At 41.6% G+C, this 23,431-nt stretch overlaps 1 protein-coding gene across 9 annotated transcripts in view; it reads right to left on the bottom strand.

Moving 5' to 3' along the window:
* The window catches only part of MTCL1 (microtubule crosslinking factor 1), a 174,249-nt gene that overhangs the window by 11,768 nt on the left and 139,050 nt on the right, over positions 1-23,431 (bottom strand). For all 9 annotated transcript variants that reach the window (XR_012638098.1, XM_074944619.1, XM_074944625.1 and 6 more), the window contains 4 exons: positions 21,914-22,081; positions 14,358-14,612; positions 3,609-3,914; positions 653-684 (listed from right to left, as the gene is read on the bottom strand). Coding sequence is in view for 8 of the 9 variants with exons in the window: in XM_074944619.1 (XP_074800720.1) it covers positions 653-684; positions 3,609-3,914; positions 14,358-14,612; positions 21,914-22,081 (761 nt within the window). In the remaining variant the exon portion in view is untranslated. The remainder of the gene's footprint in view (positions 1-652; positions 685-3,608; positions 3,915-14,357; positions 14,613-21,913; positions 22,082-23,431) is intronic.

Raw genomic sequence — 23,431 nt, 5'->3', positions numbered from 1 at the left:
GTTTGTTGGTTTATACAATTAAAAGCATCTAATTGAATCTTCCTATTGCTTGACTGTAAGGAATATTGTAAAACACTGGAATCTTTCTTGATCAGTGGTTTTCAACCTGTGGTCCACGGGCCCCTGTGGATCTGCAGACTACGTATAGGATTTCCAAGGGGGTCTGGCACCTCCATTTGAAATTTTTTAGGAGTCCACAAATGAAAAAAGGTTGAAAACGACTGTTCTAGATAAAAGGGACTATATAAAAATGTAAATCACCATAATTATCTATGCAAGCCCAATGAGCAAACTCAAACTAGATGAGCCACCCAGGATTTTAAAAAGTGATGAGATTCATAGAGCAATGTTATAGTGGTTAAAAAAAAATCTGTTGTGAATTTTTAATCAAGACTAGGGCCAGATTCAATTTGGCGCATGCTGCAGCTCCGCTAACTTCAGAGATAAATCTACTTACAGCAGGGCTTAATTTGGACCAATTTATTTAGTTAGGAAAGAGTAGGACCATACTGAGACAAATTAATTTCTGAGTAAATACACTAATCTGGTTCCGAGGCAGCAAAGCTATACACTACCCTTGCTCAGGGCTTGCGGCAAAGCCCAAAATGTCATCAGCTAGATGTTTGGTGCTTTTCCTGTCAGCTTTACTCACCTTTGAAGATTTCCCTTGTGCGTTTCTTCTTCCTGGAGAAAAAACAACCACCAGTTATTTCTGAACCTTTACAGAGCACATAATAGCAGTATTTTGCACCTGTGGGGCATTTTGTCATTTGTCTCTGGGTAGTTCCACAAGTTCTTGAAAATCCTTTTTCAAAATGACATACTTCTTCCTGGACAGGGTATTTGTATGGATATTCTCTCTTTAATATACATGTATGAATGCTGTCATTCCCAGTAGAATCAATAGGATCACTCATATCAGAGATTATACCCCAAACCTAAAGCATTCTTGAATTTTTATAGTCCAAGTTATCACAAAGAACAATGAGCTTTCAATGATCTTTCTCCACAATTAAAAATTCAAGTTCTGGATCACATCTGCATGAGTGACTTTGCTCTTCGGATCTTATCTGTTTTATATCAGAGACCTAGCTGTGCTGAGATAAGAGACAAAAATGTAGTCCTTTGACATAAGATTTCATTATAAATTCTCTAGGCACTAACAAATGGTACCAGTTAAAACTCATTAAATTAGTTATATTAAATACGTGGGAAGACTATTTCTCGTTTCATAAGGAGATACCTACAGATAGCTCACAGGATTAAGATGCTGTTACAACAATTATTCCCTAGTGACAATTCCCATAATCAGCTTTTTTAAACTCATACTTTCCTGATGCAGTTGGTCTAGAGCTATTGTTTTAACGATTTAGATTTCTAAGCAATTATACAAAATACAAGCTAGGTAACAAAAATGTACAAGTTCAGTAACAAAAAACTTTTACTATTAACGGCTTTAATTTGACCCCATGAAAACAAGGACTTTTCCAAGAACAATACTACTCCTAAAAGTGACTAGTCAAAGAACAGCACCCTTTGATTCAACAAATCTGATTCCTGTATGCATCCTCAGATGTATCTGAGGACTAGGTGCCTGATTCTCCATTCACTTACACTGGGGTCAAGGAATGGAGAATCAGGCCCTAAGTTTTTACTGACTTTTATTGCTGTTAGTACTGCAAAGCAAATGCAACTAAGAGAGAGAGAGAGAGTCATATGGATTCCTTTTTTGTGTGTGCATGATCAACAGAGCTGTTTATTAAGCTCCAATAAGCTACACCTGAGGAAACCTGCTGAAGAAAATGAGTTTGTATAAGTTTCACTAAAGCATAATTTGAAGACAAGGAGGCTGCACAAGAGTCACTGAGGGCCTAATTTCACATGCAGAACTCTTATTAATGGCAGCGATGTGCGAAAATGGGGACCGGGATCCAAAACCACTTGACTCGCAGAACTGAGTGCTGAGGTTACAGAACTGGAAATAGGAAAAAATATTCTTTTGCTTGTAATCTGAGCACATATGAAATGAGCCACTTGGAGAAAATAAACAGGGAACCCCACCACAACAGCTATATAGTTACATTTTTCCCCACCAAGGAAAATTAAATACTGTATGTGTGTACATGTGCACCTTCCCATACACACACACACGCATTTAAAATTTCAGAAAAATATTCTTATATTTCCTAAATCATTTATCCTTCTTCCTGTTCCTTCCAACCAGCCTGATTCTCCTACGGTCTGTTAAGCAACAATTTAATTGCTGGCATGAGATCACATCTTGAATATCTTTACATTTTTTAACAAATGGTTTGGCACAATTTTTCACAAGCTTAAAAAACCCAACTGAAGTTACATAATGAGGGGGCTCATGGTTTGACTTGCCTAACAAACATGTTTCCTGAATGACCAAATTGCAAAAGCAGTCTCTATATATATGCCTGCATTTTTGGATGTGAAAGTTTCTGTTCACTGTTAGCTATGATTTGTACACACAAACAGCATTTACATGCTGAAAACAGTATTCAGATGTCTACCTGCCTGACCTATGTACACAAATCTGAGTTTTCAGGAATGCAGAAAATTGTCTGTCACAAAACCTGCAATTTGAAAACGGCAAACAATACAGAAGCTGTTGTTCATGATGCACCTGTCTTTTCAGGATCTGTTGCATATTTGTTTTGTAATATAAATTAACATGCAAAAAGAGACTAAAAAGGAAGATTTTAATTCTTTGATGCTTTGGTGTATTTGTAATTTCAAATGAGATAGTAAACTGCACAGTTGTGGCACCTGACAGTTTCCTAGCTATCACCAATGTAATATGTAGTTTTGCATGCAGGTTTGTGTCAGCCTTAAAGTAACTAGAACCCATTGTTTCTGATGGAAACCATGGAGGCTAATGGGATGTTACCCTGGCCTGCTATAAGGTAATCTCACTGGGTCAAAACCTGGGTCTGTTGAAGTCAACTGGAGTTTTGCTACCATCTTCAGTGGGGCCTGGATTTCATTCATTGTGTCCTGATCATTTCCGTCCTTACTGCCCTTTGTTATGAGATTCTGGATCTCCCTGGATGTTATGCTGAGGTATCAGAGCAAGTGACTTTGAAAGATCAGAATTACTTAGGACTCCTTCATATCCTTTCTAAACAATCAGCGTTACCTCTCTATAGCACTTACTGTTTTACTGATGTTTAGTGGCACTTTAGGATGATTTTTGACAATGAAATTGTTTGACGTGAGCACCTGTCAAAATAGAGCTCCTGCCCCTTTTAAAACAGGAAGAGCTTTAAATCCTTGTAATTCCTTGCATAATCAAAAGTAAACAATGATCCATTTCTAACTCTTCAACTCATTCCCCTGGCCCAAAGAACAGGACATTCTTACGGGCCTTCTGGTTTCTTTAGACTGGCCTGACTAACCTCCAATTATATCCAGTGACCTACACCAATCCAGTCAGCTCATAAGAAGCGGCAACATTAAAATTCAATCAAACTCACCACCAAATTACTGCAAGCAGTGTCTAATAAAGCCTCCCCCTTCGCATAGCATGACAGCTATATTGATTACAGTATAATTGTAAACATGATAGGAAAAAACAAACATACTTCAGTTAAGCAAGTCAAGAACTTCTCCCGTTCCAATCTCTGAGGCCGAGACTCATCAGATTCATCAGGAGAATCAAGGGACAGTGAATCGAGAAAGAGGTTTTCTGTGGCAGTGCACCTATCACTTTCCTTCAGCTTCGACAGCGACTGATCGTCAAACTGTATGGCATCTGAATCAGAATAGGACCTTGTCCCCATTGGATGAGGCACATGAAGGTTTCCCTGGGTTGAAAATGGACGAAGGTTACTCTCCTTCTGGTCACAAAGAATGCTGTCTCCTTTTCGTGTGCTCACTTCTTTTTGAAGCTGAAAAAAGAGCAAATTAAAACTGAAGTTAGCATGGATTATTTCCAGTAGCTCAACACCTGTGTCTTTTCTGTAGAACTTGGCCTTCTAAGACTTTGGCCCTTCGTTGTGGGCTTTGTAGCTCAGACTTGACAACTTCCAAAATATTCAAGAGACGTGAACAGGTTTATACTATTCACTCAGTGTACGATGCAGAGAATGAGGGATTCTACAATAGGGAAAATGCAGCGTGTTATCACGAGAGGACACTTCAATGCAAGGGACCAGAAAAAAAGTGGAGGAAAATCCACATCAAGTGCCAAACCCACGTACATTTTCAACAGTATTTGATTTTGCATTGCAGCTTGCAGTTAGCTCTCCACAAACTACACATTTAGAATTTACTAATTTTAATTGGCTAATTGTGAAAATTATATTATTTGCCAACATTCAGAAATTATTGAAGTGATCAAACCAAAAGAATTTTTTTTTATGTTACCATAATAGTATTTGGAACAGAACAAATAGCACAGGAGACAGAATAAAGGTTTTCAGCAAGTAAAGACTGACATGGAGCCAAGAAACTCAGGAATTTCCTTGGAAGCAATCCACACATGGCACTCAGAGGAAAGTAGTCTTAGGGTACATTGACGCTTCAAGCTGGACAGGTAATTTCCAGCTCCAGTAGACATACCTGCACTAGCTCTGATTGGGCTAGTGTGCTAAAAATAGCAGGGTAGCCGTGGAGGCGCAAGGGGTTAGCTGTCCTGACTGTGATCCCACCTGAGTCGCTAGGAACATATTTGAGGCGGCTAGCCTCTCCTGCTGCCCACATCACCATGGCTACATGCCATTTTTAAGGTACATCTGCTCAAGCTGGAAATTATACCTCCAGCTTGAAGTGTGGATGTACCTTCAGTTCGGACCTCGGCATAGCACTGCTTGGCTCTGACAAAACTAGCACTACAGTATGTGTTCATCTCCAAAGAGGGAGCTGTTCCCAAGATTCTGAAATCTTGTCCTTCGTGTTTTTAAATGCCCCCTTTAAAAAAACAAACAAACAAATCACTATTTGAAATCTGAATTAAAAAAAAAAACAAAGCAAAGCAAAGGGCTTGTCTACATTGACAGCTCTGCAGTTGTAGCTGCACCACTGTAACGCTTAGTGAAGACGCTGCCTACGCTGAGGGAAGAGCTTCATCATCATATGTATTTCACCTCTCCGTGAGGCAGTAGCTATGTGGATGGGAGAAGATCTCCCATTGACTTAGCGCTGTCTACACCAGCATTTCCACACCCCTGAGTGACGCAGTTATACCAACATAAGGTCATAGTGTAGCCCAGGGCAAAGTCTGGAGTTAATATCATAAGTATATAGAGTGTAAGGCAAGAAGGGATTGGTAGAACATCTAATCTGACCTCCTACATAACACAGGTCCTTAAATGTCACACAGTTACCCCTGAAATTAAATTGCTCTCACAACCATATCTCAAAGAAATGTAATTATAAGCTCCAGGAGTGTTTTGGAGTTCCACCAAAATAATCATGATTGTCTTCTGACTCAATAATGTAATGGCTGCCCCCTTTTAGCAATCTCCAGTCCAAACTCTAGATCTAGACGTTGAAAATTCCTTTTAACAAAGGATTAGAGCTAGATTTTCAAAACTATGTGGAACTACAGCATGGCTAAAAACCAGAAGGTGAGCACACTATATCATTGTCAAACAGCTAGTTAAGGAATTAGGCTTGCAAGGCATGTCCAGAGAAGGTGCATATTTACATGAGAACCATTAAAGTGACTAGTTCTATACTTCTAAAAAATGGAAGGGGAATGAGTGGAGCCACAAATATGGATGAACTAACAACATTTTCCGAAGTTAATAGCATAGGCAACTTTCATTGCAGTTGTAACTATCACACAATTAAAAATGATATTTCCAAAAACAAGGAATGCCAGCAGGAATGTCCTAGTAACTCATATTTGCTGCTAAAACTGCCTGAAAAGGTTTGGATAAGAAGGCTCTTTAGGAAGTCCATGAGGCAATAAGCTACAGGTGGAATTAATCAGGTAGGAACAGAGTATGTAATAGTCAACGGAGGACTTGAAGATGACCAAGTTTTAAATGCACACGTGAATAAAAGAGAAATTTTGGAGCTCAGTGAGTGAATTTGAGATGACGAATACAGAAATTCCATACAGTGCCTGTCGTGTCAAAAATCTTTCTGGATCAGATCCTAAGGTTCTTACTTTTTACTTTTACAAAATTCTCATTGAAATAGTGGGAGTTCTGCTTATTCACAGTTTTCAAGACCAGAAGGAACCATTTTGATCATCCAGTCTGACCTCCTGTATAGCACAGGCTATTGGCCTTTCCCAATATAATTCCAAGAGCATAATTTTTAGAAAAACATTCAATCTAGATTTAAAAATTGCCAGTGATGGAGAATCTACCATTACACTTGATAAACTGTTCCAATGATTAATTACTCTCACTTATTAATGTATGCCTTATTTCCAGTCTGAATATCGTGTTATACCTGCTAGACGGAAGAGCCCTATGATGGAGTATACAAACCCCTCACTGGGCAATAAAAGGTTAAGGAGCTAGTCTGGGCTCAGTCAGCCCCATCACAACTGCAAGAGATGCATAGACTGGAGGATGAGGTAAAGGGAAGCAGAACAGCTCACTTGGGGGCAGACCAGGGAAGAGAGCAGACCTTGCAGCTCCTGAGAGCAGAGCTGAGGGAAAGCAGGATATCTCCCTACAGCAACTGCCAAAAGGTCCCCATGAGGGAAGGGAGGACCTGCTTTAGATGCACCCTGAGAGGGAAGCATTCCCCCCCCTCCGCCCCCCTCATATGGACAGTTTGTTTGCGCTAATTCCCCTCCTTTTGTTTACCACAGCAGGCGAGACTTGGAACTGACCTGGCTGAGGGTCAAGCCACAAGAAGAGGCAGCTGCTGCCCTGAGAGAGAGGGAGCCACCATGCAGCACATGGCCACAAGGAGGTGCCAAGCAGTGAGCTGACCTCCTGCACACCGCCTCCACAGACGGCAAACTTTGGACAATCTCGGGAGGGCTGGGGTAGGAAGTGGCCCAGGGAGGGCACCCTTAAGGCACCCCTGGCAGTCAGATCACTGATAGCCCTCACAGGGCCCTGGGCCAGAGCTTAGTGGAGTGGGAGGGCCCAGGCTCTCCTACCAACACCCCCACCCTGCAGTTTGAAGGGCCTAAGCCCTGACCACTAGGCAGTGTTCCCCATGAACAAAGACCAACACAAGCTCATTATTAACTATTTGTTCCCCATTGTAGTGAGGCAGACTGGCCTCCCTCTCGACTGGAGAGCAAGGGATCACTACACTCCCCTGGTGGACGGGCCCACCCCTCCCCCCTCACCATAAGTACTAAGGCGGGACAGGAAATATAAAGGGAGGGCTCTGCAGCTCAGTTGAGTGGGACCCAGCGAAGGAGATGGATGCCTCAGGTCTGCTGTGGCACCTGGGAGCTGAATCTGTGCTCTGAAGCACCCTGCCTCCAGAGATGGACCCAGATGGGGAGTTGCCAGGACTACTGTCCACTGAGTACCCAGAGGAACCCAAGGACCTGTGGATTTCAGAGATACCAAAAACTGGGGAGGTAGGAAGTAGCTCAGAGGCAGCTGACAACTGTTTGGCTCCGTGGCTGACTGCCTCTAGTTTGGTGTTTTGCGGCTGGATCCCCGCTGTCCCAGTGGTGGACCACTCCACCGCTGATAGGGCCCTGGGTTGGACGTGGTGGAGTTGGGTGAGTCCGTGTCCCTCTTCCACCCAACCCCTGGGGTGGCCGACTCCTCACCGTAGGCCAGGAGGCCTGTGTGGATCTACCGTCCATTGAGATAGGACACTAGACTCCTGGGTGCTCATCCTTCTGGAGCCCCCAAACCATGTGGGTGCTCAGCCCTACCTGAACCCCGAGATGTGTGTATTTGCTGGCTGCCTTAGCCCACATGCTGAGGCTAAAGCCTGCTCTCCGCTATGCCCCGCCCAGGGGCTAGGGCTCTAGATTGTGTGTATTTGCTGGCTGCCTTGGCCAGGAGGCTTAGGCTACAGCCTGCTCCCTGCTGGACTCCACCCAAAGGGCTAGGACTCCAGACTGCTAATTACTGTCAGCCTCAGCTGAGGGGCTGCTCAGTGTACTGCCCTACCCAAGGGTGGAGACAAGAGCACCAGACTGTTGTTGATTGTTTTCCTCTGTTAGATGGGCCCAGAACTATAGACTACTTATGGCTTGGCCCCACCAGTGCAACCTCAGCTGACGGGCTACCACCCAATACAGCAAGGCAGAGTGGCCTCCCTCCCCACTGAAGACCGAGGGATCACTACACCCATGAAGATACTTATTGACTATAATCAAATCACCACCTTCTCTTTGTTAAACTAAACTTATTGAGCTCCTTGAATCATCACTAGGAGGCATATTTTCTAATCCCTTAATCATTCTTGTGCCTCTTCTCTGAACCCTCTCCAACTTATCAACATCCTTCTTGAATTATGAGCACCAGAACTGGACATAGTATTCTAGCAGCAGTCACACCAGTGCCAAATATAGGGGTAAAATATCTTCTCTACTTCTACTCAAGATTTCCTTGTTTATGCATCCAAGGATCACAAAAGCCCTTTTGGCCATAGCGTCACACTGGAATCTTGTGTTCAGCTGATTATCCAACATGACCCCCAAATCTTTTTCAGAGTGACTGTTTTCCAGGATAGAGTTCCACATCCTCTAAGTATGGCCTACAGTCTTTCTTCCTGGATTTACAGTTAGCCATATTAAAACACATAGTGTTTGCTTGCACCCAGCTTACCAAGCGATCCAGACTGCTCTGAATCAATGATCTGTCCTCTTTGTTATTTACCACTCCCCCAATTTGTGTGTCATCTGCAATCTTTATCACTGCTGATTTTATGTTTTCTTCCAGGTCATTGATAAAAATGTTAAATATCATAGGGACCCCACTAGAAACACACCACTCAATGATAATTCCCTGTTTGCAAGTACATTGTGAGAGCTAACAGTTAAGACAGCTTTTAATCTATTCATTGCCATGTTAATTTTTTAAATCTAGTTTTAAAATTTAAACGAAATCTAGTTTTTTAAATACAAATTTTGGGTGGTATCAAATCAAACGCCCTACAGAAGTCTAAGTATATTACATCAGACAATTCCCTTTATCAACCAAACTTGTAATCTCATAAAAAATATATATATCTGGTTAGTTTGACAGGATCTATTTTCCGTTAATCCATGCTGATTGGCATTAATTATATTATTCTCCTTTAATTCCTTATTATTTGAGTCCACTCTATTATCTTGCCAAGGATTGATGTCAGACTGGCTGTCCTATAATTACCCAGGTCATCTCATTTATCCTTTTTAAATACTCGCAAAATATTAGCTCTCTTCCAGTCTTCTGGAACTTCCCTGGTGTTCCACAACTTATTGAAAATCAACATTCATGGTCCAGTGACCGCCTCAGCAATCTCTTTTAAAACTCTTGGATGCAAGTTCTCTGGACCTCCCGATTTAAAAATATCTGACTTTAGTAACTGCCATTTAACATCCTCCTTATATACTGGTGGAATGGACAGTGTTATCATCAGCATATATATGACATCATCTGTTTTTTCTCCAAATACAGAACAGAAATATTTATTGAACACTTCTACCTTTTTTTCATTTTTATTGATAATTCTATCATTTCCATCTAGTAATGAACCAATACCATTGAGTAAGAACTGAATAAAAATTGAATAAAACTTCAGGATTTGGGTAATTTTATAGGACACCTCAAACAACTTCATTTATAGTAATTAACTTAGGGATTCAATTGTAAGGAGAAATAGTTAGTACATATTTTTTCCTTTTCCTCGTACACATGTACAGTTGCAAGCCCTACATGATTTTCATATGCCTTTCTAATAATACCCATCTTTGGAGCTGTATGACAAATCAATATGGTTTACTGGATTAGCCTATAAATATTAAACAATTGAAATGAAGATAAATGATAAGATGACAATCAGTAAAGACAAATGCAAAGTAAGGAAGGAAAAATCAAATCAAAAAATCAAAAATCAACTTTAAAATGGGGAATGACTGGCTAGGCAGTAGTACTGTGAAAAAGGATCGAGTGGGGGGTATAGTGGAGTACAAATTGAATTATGAGTCAACAACATAGTGCGGCTGAAAAAAAACAAATGCCATTCTGAGGTGTATTAACAGGCATCATATGTAAAATACAGAGTAATTGTTGGGCTCTATTCAGCACAGCTGGAGTACTGTATCCAATTTTGGGCACCATAGTTTAAGCAAGATATGAACAAACTGGAGTGAGTCCAGAAGGGAGCAACAAAAATGATAAGAGATTTGGAAAACATGGCCTATGAGGAGAGGCTGAACGCATTGGGCATGTGTAGTCTTGAGAAGAGAAGGCGGAAGGTGGACATAAGAGTCTTCAAATATATAAAAGATTTTCATAAAGAGGATCGTGATCAATTGTTCTCCATGTCTGCTGAGGATAGGGAGAGGTAACCAGCTTAGTTTGCAGCAAGGGAGATTCAAGTTAGATATTAGAAAAAAACTTTCAGACTGTAAGGTATAGTTAAGCACTGGAGAAGGCTTCCAATGGAGGCTGTAGAATCCCCATCACTGGAGGTTTTTGAAGAACAGGTTAGACAAAAGTCAGGGGTGGTCTAGGTATACTTAATACAGACTCAGCATGGGGAGATGGACTAGATCAGCGTTTCTCAACCTTTTTGATACCAGGCACTGGCTTGCTGCTTTCCTAAACTGTGGCAGGGAGATTTCAGGGACTGGTGCCAGTCCACGGACTGGTCGTTGAGAAACACTGGATTAGATGACCTCTTGAACTTCCTTCTAGTCCTATATTTCTATTGTTCTGTGGAAATTAGAAATATTAGTCTAAATTTTTCAAAAGTGACTAATGATTTTGGGTGTCCAACCTGAGATACTTTAAAGGGGCCTGATTTTCAGAAAGTACTAAATCCTCAACATCTAAAAGTCATTCTACTTTAAGGTGACTCAGGTTGGGAATCCAAAACTTTTGGCACCAAAACAATCATTAGTCACTTTGTTGAAATGTTGGCAACAGTTGAAATGTTGGTATGTATACACACATGCACACTGGGAGAAGAGGGATGAAATGCTCTTGTTCATACCTACAAAGAAAAACAACTTTGAACATAATTAATTTAAGAATTTTAAGTGCTAGGTGGTGTGATCATGGCAAAATTAAGCTTGATATTATAATACAGGATGATGTCCCAAGGGGTAATACAGTGACAATGACGTTGAAGAGAGAATATTTAAAAGCTGTGAAAATAATTAGGTCATCAAGCTTTTTATGTCTGAGTACTATATCCATAAACTATCCAAAATAAAATATTTCATAATTTGTATGTATCTCTCTCTCTCGTGTATTATGTAGGAACTATGAAGGCAGATAAGCAGAAAGCATGAGTCTGAAACTTGGCAAATATGATTTTTTTATCTTCTAGATTCTATTTTCAAACATACATTCTGTTGTATTTTCCCCATACACTGAGTGTACAGAGCAAAACACTGTAAAGAAAGGGTTTAGAGATATGCTAATTGCTTCCATATAAAGCAGAGCATGACTAAGAGCTGAAAGGATATTGAACTAAAAGCCTGCAAATCTCTGGTAGTTTCCTGTCAGACAGGGAAATGCTTGCTCATAAACATAGATGGCTTTGTGAATTTATATGGGCAGAGAGCCATATTTTCAAAATGCTGCCGCCCCCCCCACAGCAAGCAGGAGGCTCAGGGAGCAGCTCCAATGCAGAGGCAGGAGCAGCACATGGCAGTGGGGGGAGGGACAGCTGAACTGCCGGCAATTGGTAGCCTGCTAGGCGGCTGCTGCACAGGGAACTTAGGGGAACGGGGAGCTTATGGAGGGGCTGCTGGGCCACCCTGGTTCCAAGCCCCCACCAGCTAGCTCCAATGGGCTACTCTTCCTGCAAGCAGTGGACAAAGCAGGCGGCTGCCAAAGGACGTTATAAGGGAGCATTGCACAACTTTAAACAAGCATGTTCCCTAATTGATCAGCAATGTAACAACGAAACAATGTTAACCGGGACGACTTTAAGTAAGGAGTTACTGTATTACTGTTCCTCTGTAGTGATTTGAGACTGGAACTGGAATCTATCAGTGATACTGCAAACAAACACTTTATTGCACAACATATACAACTAATTCTCACTCTGTTTCTGAACAATAACAAAAAGAACCAGTTCCAGGGTGAGTTGAGAGCTAGTAAGTAGTCTACTAAAGATGATACAGATAGGTTCCATCTGGTTTAAAGAAAGTTAAAGGCTAGGAAACATTAAAAATTATTTCTCCACTAATTTTCAGCTTCTAATTATGTTAAATTCCCCCGGAGTACTGAACAGACACAAGGGCGATATTGCTTACAAAACACAACAAAACGAACTTCACAGGGACAGCAACCTAAACACCCAAACAGGTACTGAAGCATCTGTCAACAAATGTTTGCACCTGTGTCCCTTTAACACACAGGGAAACTTTCTTACAGCTATGAACTTCCTGTTTCGGGAACGAAATACACCCTTGGGAGGAGATCAGAGGTTTTTGCATTAGAACGCCATTCTAGACACCATGGGAGAACATCAGTACAGTCATGCCATAGAAAGATTAAGCTGCTAAAACACCCCACAAAACTGAGAGTTAAGCGATTTCTATTAGCAATTCTGCCACAGGACTAGTAGGTCCCGTGCCTTAGTTGCTACATCTGAAAAACAGACATTATAATATTTACCTAAATTACAGGGTGTTGTACAGCCTAATTCATTAATGCTTGCAAAGCACCTTCAAAGATCCTAGGCTATAAGATGATAAAGAAATGCAGAATGTTATTTTTTATTATTATAAATGAAGAGAGAGAGAGGTTGAATCAATTTCAAACTTTTTCCTCTGTCTGCACAGCTCTCTCTGTCTGCCCTCCTTTCTTCTTGCCCAGATAGCCCATTTTAGAAGCCCTGTCTTCTCCCACATGTAGTGATGATTTAAAGAATTATCAATAGTGTAGGATTTTTCCTGAATTCTCTGTGTTCAAACATCATGGAATAAATTAGGAGTATTCTTTAACCCACAATATGTGTTGCCTAGTGGGTCTTCTTTAGCTCCTCACTGAAGCACTTAAGGTGGGAGAGTGCAATAAAGAAAGTGTACCCTTTTCATAAATTGGTTATGAAGAACACCAGACTTTCATCAATTTAACATGAAAAGCTAATTTGTATATCACCCAAGAGTAACTGCTGCCTAAAGAGCACACACTAATCTGGTGCAGTGCAGCTTTCGATGTCCTGTGGACAGAAAGTAACCAGTAAAATGCAAACTCAGAATTTCAGTTGTTTTCTGTTCTTCTGATACATAATTTTGATCATAACAACTGTCAACCAAAAACTGTGTTTTAACTTTTTCCTATTCAACTTGCAGGTGTGAGTCTGTCTGTGTGTCTTTTCCAGACAAATAATAATGCCATTGTGTCTACTTGATGTCAAACGTTCAAATCAGTGAGTCTCCTGAGCATTTGGGCATGAAAACTGAGTAGTTAGATGTACAAGTGCCAAATGTGCAACAGAAATGAGATGGGCAAAAACTGTGTATAAGCAGTATCAGAAGCAGCATTTGAATATTTGGCCTTACTGTAGCTACTTAGCTGTTATCAGACTGGCTTCTTCAGCATCATCATGTGCATTACTTTACTAGAGAGAATAATTCTAATAGAGACTGAACTGTCATAGCTGCTTCATCTTTGGTGGTGAATTTCTGGATGGTCAGATTTTCTGGGCAGGGAATGATCTGCCAAACCTTGACTAACGTAGGGTGGCCACCTTTCTAATGGCTGGTAACTGGACCCCCAGACCACACACCTGCTCTGCCTCTTTCCCAGGCCCCGCCCCCTTCTCTGCCTCTTCCTCCCCAGATCACAAAAGCCAGACATCAGGGCTTGTCAAGTGCCATGTGGACACACAAGCTGAAAACCGGACGGGTGGCAACCCCCTAGACTAACCCTAACTGTCGGATTTAGATTTTCAACAAGAAAAAAAGATGCATAAAAGGTTTCAGATGGAGACAATCAATGTGATTGTGCATGTGTTGGGTAAATGGAACGAGGCAGGAAATGACCATTAACCTGAAACTGCTTTCTCAGATGCTAATAATCCATGCAACATACTGTGTTTCCCTCCCCTGCACACCGTATTTTTATCATTGCATATTATGAGAAACACTAATGTGGCAAAGAACCCAACTTATTCCTCTGCAGTTTTTTAATAAAGTTTCTTGGCCGTGATCTGAATTTAGATAATATGTATCAATTAGCATATACAGCTAGTCACCTGATTAGTCAATGACCTCTTACCTGTTCTATCCTCCTCAGCAATTCCTTCTTTTGTCGCTCCCACTCTCGCCGGTCTCTGTCCAGTCTATCCTGAAGCTCCATCTTTTCCCTGTTCCAATTCTTCTCACTGTGCTGAAGCTGCCATCGTAGGTCCATCACCAAGCTGTGACTGTCAGCCAGCAATTTCTTGTGCTCCTCTCTCTCCCTCTTAAAAGCTCCTTTTGAATCAGTGGCCAAGACAGTTTCCCCCTGGGCTTTTTCATTCTTCCCTTCCAGCTGCCAGTAAAATGAGAAGCTGTTAGTTATTCTCATTTCCCAGGTAAAGCTTGTGCTAGACAAAGAAAGCCATTTTAAAGTGATACTGTTAATGTTTTCACACCCAAAGTATCACTAATCTTAAAATGCAGTTTTGCTCAGGAAAGGTAATGAAACTAATGGCACTCTGAGGACTCCTTGTTTTTTATGTTAACAGTTTCCAGATCCAGTCTGTTCAGTTTACCAAAAAAAGGTAATTTTCCTAAATGCCAGTTCTGCAAACCCATCCTGGGATCGGAGAGTAACACTGGCTCTTTCTGGCTTGTGCATATCATGGGCAATAAAGATAATACAGGGCCTAATTCTGACTTCATCACAATATCTATGTAAGCACAATGGGCCGCTCCTCAGCTATGCTTGGGCTGCTTTGCATGGCTCCATCAGCACAAAGCAGCCCTAAAGCCAGTGGATTTGTCCCCTGGGAGTCCCTCTGTACAGAGTAATCTTCAGGTAGCACGCAGAGGCTCTTATCCCACCCTTACTCATGGCTCCTGGTGAAGGAGAAAGCAACAGGACAAATGGCTGTAGCTGGGGCACCCCCAGGCCTCAGTAATCTCTGGCATTTGGAGTGGTCCCTTGAGCAGCCTTTAAACTAGGACTGGGGTCTTATTTTCATTCTGCCCCAGGATCAATGGGAACGTAAATGTTACCTAACACTACCTCCCCCTGCTCTCCTTCAGTTTGTGCTGAAGACAGCTTAGCTGGACCAGAGGATCTGGCCCACTGTGTTCTGTTGGGTTGGTATAAATGTAAGGAAGGGAAGAATTTGGCTCTGAAACTGGAACCTCATTAACAACTCTGTCAATGATGTGTGAACCAGAATCGATTCAGCCGCTTCTCCCTTGGATCTGCGGGCAAACAGGAGTAAAAAGTAGTGAAAACTCATTTTTGTCTCTAAAGCAAGAAGCAGTTACTCTGAATACACACAGGAGGCCTATCTGTTGGGAAAAGTGCACCTTCTGCGAAAGAAGATCACAACACTTTAAAACGCTTATTCCTGGGAAATACGTCCAGTTCGAAATACCTCTCTGAGCAACAGGAAATTCATGCTGAATCTCAGGGCAAGCTGTCCAACAGTGATGCGTAAAGACTATGAAACAGTTTCCCAAAGGGAATGGTGGAAACCCCATCCCTTGAGTAACTTAAAACTGTACTACCGTGAGCTCTAGGGAACAATCCTGCATTGGGTACTGGGAGTGACAAATAGACTTAATAGATCTCTTCTACCTCTCACTTCTATGATCCTCTTATTTAAAAAACAGACACACTGTTACCTATCATATTATAAAAACAAATAGCTAATCTTAGCAATGTCCACAATAAACAATGTGTCCCACTGCCTAGGCTGTCTCTGCAGCAGTTAGCTAACAAGTACTGTATTATTTCTAGCCCTGTGCTGACAACATCTGATGACACTGTGCCCAGACAATGGGTCTTTTCTTACACCCATTTACACCTGTGAAAGCCTACTGAAGTGAGGTCTGACTACAAAGGGATCGCACTGGCAGAATTTGGTTCAATAAGCTGAAGTTGTTGATGAACAACCAGAAACACAGGTGCCAGGTTTAGCTCTCTTCAACACAGGAGAAAAAGTAATATGAAAAAATTAAAACAGAAAGAGTAGAAATGTCAAACTTCTAAGAGGGGGTTCCTAAAAACAGAGACTAAAACAAGAAGGCTAGAATTTCAAAAGCCCTCAACATTTGTCTAACTCTGTTCTCATTGGTCAGTGATAAAATTTCCATTGACTTCAATGGGACCAGAGTTAGACAGAGTTAGGGTACGTTTACACCGGAGCTGAAAGGTGTAATTCTCAGTTCAAAGAGACATACCTGTGCTTTCTCTGATTGAGTTATTATGCTAAATATAGACTCATAGCGGTGGCAGTGCAAGTGGTGGAATGGGCTAGCTGCCCCGAGTATGATCCCATCTGAGACCACAGGTATATGTCTATTTTTAGCATGCTAGCTCAACTGGAGTAGTGCAGCTATGTCTCCTCGAGCTGGAAATTTCACCTTCTAGCTCCAGCATAGACATACCCTGAAAGTTAGGATGATCTAGCTGGTAGATAGGGTGCTGAAATTGGACTCAGGAGATCTGGGATGAATATGCAACTCTGTCACAGAATTCCTAGGTGACCTTAGGCAAGTCAACATCATAAGCCCGGTGCCTCAATTTCCTGTCTGTAAAATGAGGATAACATCTACTTAACACAGAAGTGTTGGAAGGATAAAATCCATTAATGATTCTGAACTGCTCAGATACCACTGCAACAAGAACTGTATAAGTTACCAGATAGGAAATATGGGGAGCAGCCCTTTTTAAAATACCACCCTAAATAAATAAGAACTACAGAAAACTTCTAAAGGCAAAAACGTGCTATGCATTAATTTCATTTTAGCACAAGCGTGTCAGCCTCAAAAGCTTCTGATTCTTTCACATCATCAAGATAACAGAGCAACAGGCCCATTAGAAATACAGCATCTACATAGAGTAGATTAAATCCAGCTAACCCTCTCCCTATAATCGTTCTGATGGCAATGATGTTCCATTCATCTTTACACCTGAAACCAACATTTACCAGCATGGTCTTGTGCCCCTCAGTTGACTGTTTTTATTTCTCTCTCTCTCTCTCCAAGTTTTTGTCTTCCTTGAATAAGTTCCTCGCTCACCCCTGATATCTAGTGATGGCTAAAGGTGAGCTGCAAACATAGTACTCAATCATGCATATCAGGCATTGTCCAGTCTTGGGTGGTGCAGAGCTACGCTGCTCCTGGGGGAGTACTGGATGGCATTATATCTTAGACAGGCATCACTGGCCATATTCTCCAGTGCAGTTTAGCCACTCAGGTGGACATAAAGCTTCAAGAGTAGCCAAGTTTGCTCTCTTCCTCCCCCTGGCTATATCCTGGTGCACGCCAGGAAAGGCTTTCCAAAATTTAGCTCAAAAATGTACTCACTTCATTTCCTGAGAAAGATGTAGCAAATGCTGCCAATTTCCAAGCTCATAATGTAAATAACAAACAAAGAAAAAGCTTCTTTTTTTTTGTTACAGCTCTCAAATGTGTGTCCAAATGGCTCCAGTTCCACTTGATGCTGCAGCAGGCAGCAGATTGAAGAGTCACAGCTACCACTGCAGCCAGTCCATTGAGGGTCAGTCAAGTCATTTTAGTGCTGGATATGACATTGTGTGTAATGGGATTTTTCCAGGTGCAGCGGTAGAGTGGGGCTGGGGTGGAGGATTGTTTTTACTATTGTTTGATCTCTCTTGGAAGGCTATGGACTAGCTGTTAGCTCCTGCTGGGCTTACTTGGTAGCTGTCACACCACAGAATTATGCATGTTAGGGTTTTACTGCAAAGCCTGGGTCAGCCAACACAGCCAGGGAACCTAAATAGCCAGGTGAAGTAACTTTCAGGTGGTTTCCTTACCTCTTAGCCTAACAAGGGGTCATTTAGGACACAGTTTTGAAATATTTACAGGTCCCCTTCAAGGGACATTAACACATCTTCAGATTTCCCATCCTACAACAGAAGCCCTAGGTGCTGGCTGCTAGAGCGCAATCTCAACCCTACAACTTCGTTAGAACGTGGGGGAACAATGTCACAACATGCAATAGCTGTAGCTAGCGTGTTATGTTGTGGAGACTTGCCAGAGACCAGGATTAATTCTCAAGATGTCCTGCAGCAGTGAAACATCAAATGCAGGCTGAAAAGCAAGCCCCCCTGTTTTTGCAATCTTCTTGTAATGTGTGGAGTTTGCATCATCATCCTTTGTAAGTAAATTTATTCTTATGTTTAGGAAATTACAGGACAAAAAGCAAACCTTGGCAAGACGCATTATCTTATTCTCCCTGTAACACTTGTTGCCTAAATACCTTAGAGCAAAATCTTCACCTTGGATGAACAAAAGAAAGCATGGTGGATCGGCCTGGTGCTGAAAAAATGGTAGGTCCCTAAGCCATCTTGCCTGTGAAAGGCAGGATAGCTCAGCGGGAGAGAGGGATGTGCACTAACAAGGGAGTGTCATGCAACTCTTCTACAGTCTACAATAGACCTCAGATTATGAGCAGGGAAGCTGGTGACCAGACACCACCTCCAAAGCTACCAGACCACAATTCCTTGGCTGTGGAGCATCGAAAGAGCACGCTAGACAGGTTGTCTTCCCCACACTCCAGAAATAAACCTGAAGGAGGAAGAATCGTCCTGCAGCTTCTCTGCCCCAAGTGCACCTGTGCAACACAAAGCATGGTTTGGCTGTTACACTGATATCTCCCATACTCCAAGCTCTTCTAAATGCCCAGAAAAGCAAGATCTTTGGTTGGTCCATCTTAAGGCCCATCATTCTCTTTCATTATCTTAAAATCAAAGCCCAAGGGCCTTCCTGAAAAGTAAGACACACTCACAATCCTGCAGGTCAAGGCTTTCATTTTTAATGATGTGCACTCTATTAAATCTTCCTGTTGTACTCAAAAGCAGCAGGTATATTATCATGACTGGCATGTAGTGCTTTTCTACCAGGAGAGTTTTCTTCCCTGACCCCTACACAGGGATCACCAGCCATCAAAACTTCAAACTTGCTTCAGTAACCATAAATTAACAGGTGACCATCTCAAGGAAAATATTCTTTCTAATCTGACTTATTGCTTCACAGGTAAACTACAGTAGTCAGGAGAGCAAGAGAAACCAGGAAGGCACTGATTCTTTTATTCATTGTTGGGTGCCTTCATAATTCTCGTACCCAGTGGCTAAAGAAGATTATCACAGGAGGGAGAGATCTCACTACATCTGCCCAGGCGGAGAGGGAGCACTTCCTAGGGTATGTCTATGCTGGAGCTATAATTCTCAGCTTGGGACACATACCTGCACTAGCTCTGATGGAGCTAGTGAGCTAAAAGTAACAGTGGCTGCACAGACAGTGGGATGAGCTAGCTGTCCTGAGCCCCTACCTAGGGTTTCAGACGGGATTGTCCATGGGCCGGGTGGGCTAGCATGTCCCTGCAACTCATGGTACTGCAGCTATACTGTTATTTTTAGGGTGCTAGCTTGATCAGAACTAGCACAGGTTTATCTGCCTGAACTGGGAATTACACCTCTAGCGCCAGTGTAGAAGTACCCTTAGTGTGAACCCTAGCCAGGAAGAGAAGGGGAAGCTCTTCCTCTGCTTTTAGCAGAGGAGGGGGAGCTGCACTCCTCATTCCCCGTTATGGTAACCCCTACTCTTTATAACAGGTAAGATGGTGCCTCCCATCACCATGACATGGTAGGTTGCACCATGATTGTCGTGACTGACCTGGTTGATTGATTCAAGTTTTTATTATTCCACGTTTTCACAGAATACGAAATGATATTACCGCAACTACTCAAAGCTGATATTTGGCATAAGTCATTCACCAGTTCCTCTCCCACTGATTTTGAGAATGAACCTACAGAGAATGTTTTGGTTTTTGAACTACTAGTGCTATGTTTTGTTATTTCTGTCTTCCTTGTGGTTGAGAGTACATGTGTTATATCACAGTGGGATGATCGTTGGGACTATCATAATTGACATTCTGATGATTTATGTGGTATCCTAATTGATATTTCATTAGTGGGCTTGTCTTTATCATGATGTGCAGATATCACTCAGATATTGGTAAGAGATGATCTCCATGTGTTACATGCTGATCTGTTTTATTCTTTGCATTGATTTTGGGAAGTGTGTGGGGCGGGGGGAGGGAGACAAGAGAACCAATCACCACCCAACAACTGCCATGTGACAGGAAATATTACCGGTAGGATCACACAATGATAAAGATAGCAAGAGGGATCTTACTGAGCCTGATATAACCACTAGTTTGGAGGGTGCTAAAGACTGAAATCTATTTTTTCCTGTGTCAGTGTGTAGTGAGCAACACTCCTCCACCCACTTATGCCAATCATGGTGCTGACTACTTTTCTATCTGAATGACAAATGCACACATCCACAAAAACACGAACGCACACAAACTCCATGCTAACAACTTCAGTTTGCCTCTTTTCTTATGTTTTGTTCTTTACTCCCATTTAAAGGTTAATTTAAGAAAAACCTGCCATCAAGGGTGTTTTTTTAAAAAAAAAAACCAATCAATTATCAGAACATTTGTGTACACTTATAAGCATTTGATCAGAAAACGGATTTCAATTCCACTACATATAAATAAAAGCTACTCCTGTACTCTGAGAGAAAACCCTCTAGCACACAAACTGGGAAAGGAGCATTCAGGTCTGAATGCTGTGAGTCAGACTGAGTCTCTTGACAGTGCTCTGATGTACAGTAAATCCTCTAAAATGTGTCACCTGTGTAGTGAATATTTTTATTATATCTGCTTTCCACAGATGATTTAAAGCTACACAACTTTTTATAGATAATACAAAGCTACAAATCTTTCTTACAGGACCTAAACACTCAATTTTGCCCCTTCAATGCCATACACTAATACTTTAGTCCATCAGATTCAGAAATGGATCCTAGTGGTTTTCTGCTGGCTTGTTTTTATGCCACCACAGAATACAGAGTATCTCCTGTGATCAGCAATACATAGCACTGCAGCACCAGGCATATGAATTGATATATATGATTCTAATAATAGCCTACAACAACAGGCAGATAAAGCCTCCCTTTCAACTGGACACAACACAGCATCATCCAGTGACTCTGACTTGCTGGTTTAAACATTAACCTACTGATCTGATGGCTTAATATTATTAATGGGCTGTTTTCTTTTCAGAAAGCATCTAGTGCAGCAGTTATTGATGTACCATTCTGAGGCACCGACCTAGCATCATGGCCTAGTTACTTGAGTGAATGAGAAATTATTAGGGAAACACCAGAATATCAAGAAACGTTTTCTTATCCATACACCGATCAGATACAGACACCCACACATTTCGTCCCCTTTGCTGAGCAATTACCAGCCCACTCTTATAATAAAATAAAGGGCCAGATTCCTCTACCCTTGATCACACTGAATAGTAGCTTACTCCATTAATAGTCACCCTGATGTAACTGAAGTCAATGGGGCTACTCATAGAGTAAGGCACTACTCAGGTGAGGTAGGCTGCAGGAACCTGGCATAAAATAAATAAATATGATCCCTTATGTGACTCTCATGGATTTCTTATTCCAGTAAGTGATTAAAACTGATTCTCGTCAATTACTTTCACTTAGCTCCAAACCAGCTTGGGAATCAGGCCTTTAAATGAAAAGTCATGTGTCTTTTGGCACAGAGCTTGCGTACGGTACCTGCTCCAGACGACACTTCAGCTCAGTCCATTCCACCTCCCAAGCTGCCTTGTCTGTGGCATACTGCTGCTGGAGCCCATGTCGCTCTCGTTCATCATCCCGGAGCTCAGAACGGAAGTCGTCTAACAAGGTTTTCAGAGCATTTAAGAGCCTCCGGTTTTCACTTGCCTGCAGGAACAAAAACCAAACTCATTATTAATTCTCCCTCTTCTTCAGAGGGAAAATGCTCACATTCTTATCAACAGCATGAAGGAGAAAAGGATCAGACACATAGGGTAAGAAGTGACATAAGCATCTTACAAAAAAACCAAAAGAGGAATGTTTGTACATAGTCGCTATGAAGTGTCAGTGTTCAAAGGATCTGATCCTGCAAGGTGCTCAGCATCTTTCGTGGGATCTGAGGGCACGCACAGCATCTTGAAGGAGGTACTTGGCACCTCTCAGGATAGAGGCCATCAATTATAACTTCTGTGGCTCTTAAGTTTCTAATTTTAAGCCAAGAAATCATTTCTGATCTTACATGTGAAACTGTGTGTCTCATACAGTCTTCTGCTGAGCACCAAAACTCAAGTATGTGTAAATTACAGAAGATGATAAAGGATCCATTTCTGATGCTTTGGCATTACAGACAATGTTTGAAAGTCTCCATTTTGAGCAGAGCAGCATTGTTTAGATGCAGAGTGATTAATTATTCTGCTCTTCAGAGGCACCCTCAACCCTGTGCACTTCTGTATAGGATGGCGTTGAGTATGGGTGCAGTCTGTTTTGGAAGCAAGTATGCTATGGGGTCTACTTTTCCTCTTTCCGCATATGATCAGAGAGCCAATCCCTGTCCAAACAGTGGGAATATTTTTGCTGCATTTAAAATGTTCTATGACAGATACAGTGTTAGGCAGAAACCAGGCAAAGTAAAAGTTTAGTTCAGGGTTAACCTGAGAGCCGGGCACACACGTTTTGTCAACACTGATGAGCCTTTTGCTGTTTGCTTTCTGCAACTATTCCAGTGAACAGCACATGCAGTGAATTTTAAGCAAAATATTGTAGAATATTTGTGAAAAGCTCATATTCAGTCAGTCAATAAATCAAAAGTAATCCCTCAAAACCTGTTTCTAATAGTTGCACTCTTCCAATTAAGGAACAGAAATGTATAATGTGATTTATTTGACGAATCAAAGCTCCAATCAAATTTTTAAAATAAATGTCTCACAAATGAGCTATAGACCAAGAATTATGCACAGAATCTACTCAACAAATTATTCTGAATAACAATGACCTTTAAGAAAATTACAATCTGTTAGCAGACAATTTATGAACAGAAAAAGTTGGAAAACTCGTTGAATAAATTCATTACAAATTATTCAGCGGGCTTTCGTTAACGTGTAAGTTAACACTGCTACCTTGAGAAGACTTAAATTAGCTGATTTGATGGACAGATGCTTGACTAATTCCTTCTGTTTTCTCACTAACTTTGTCAATTTCTGGCTTCTACCTAGTCTTCTGATCTGGTCCCCGATGAAG

The sequence above is a fragment of the Natator depressus genome, chromosome 2, assembly GCF_965152275.1.
Source record: "Natator depressus isolate rNatDep1 chromosome 2, rNatDep2.hap1, whole genome shotgun sequence".
NCBI lineage: Eukaryota > Metazoa > Chordata > Testudines > Cheloniidae > Natator > Natator depressus.
This window is presented reverse-complemented; position numbering and strand designations above follow the sequence as displayed.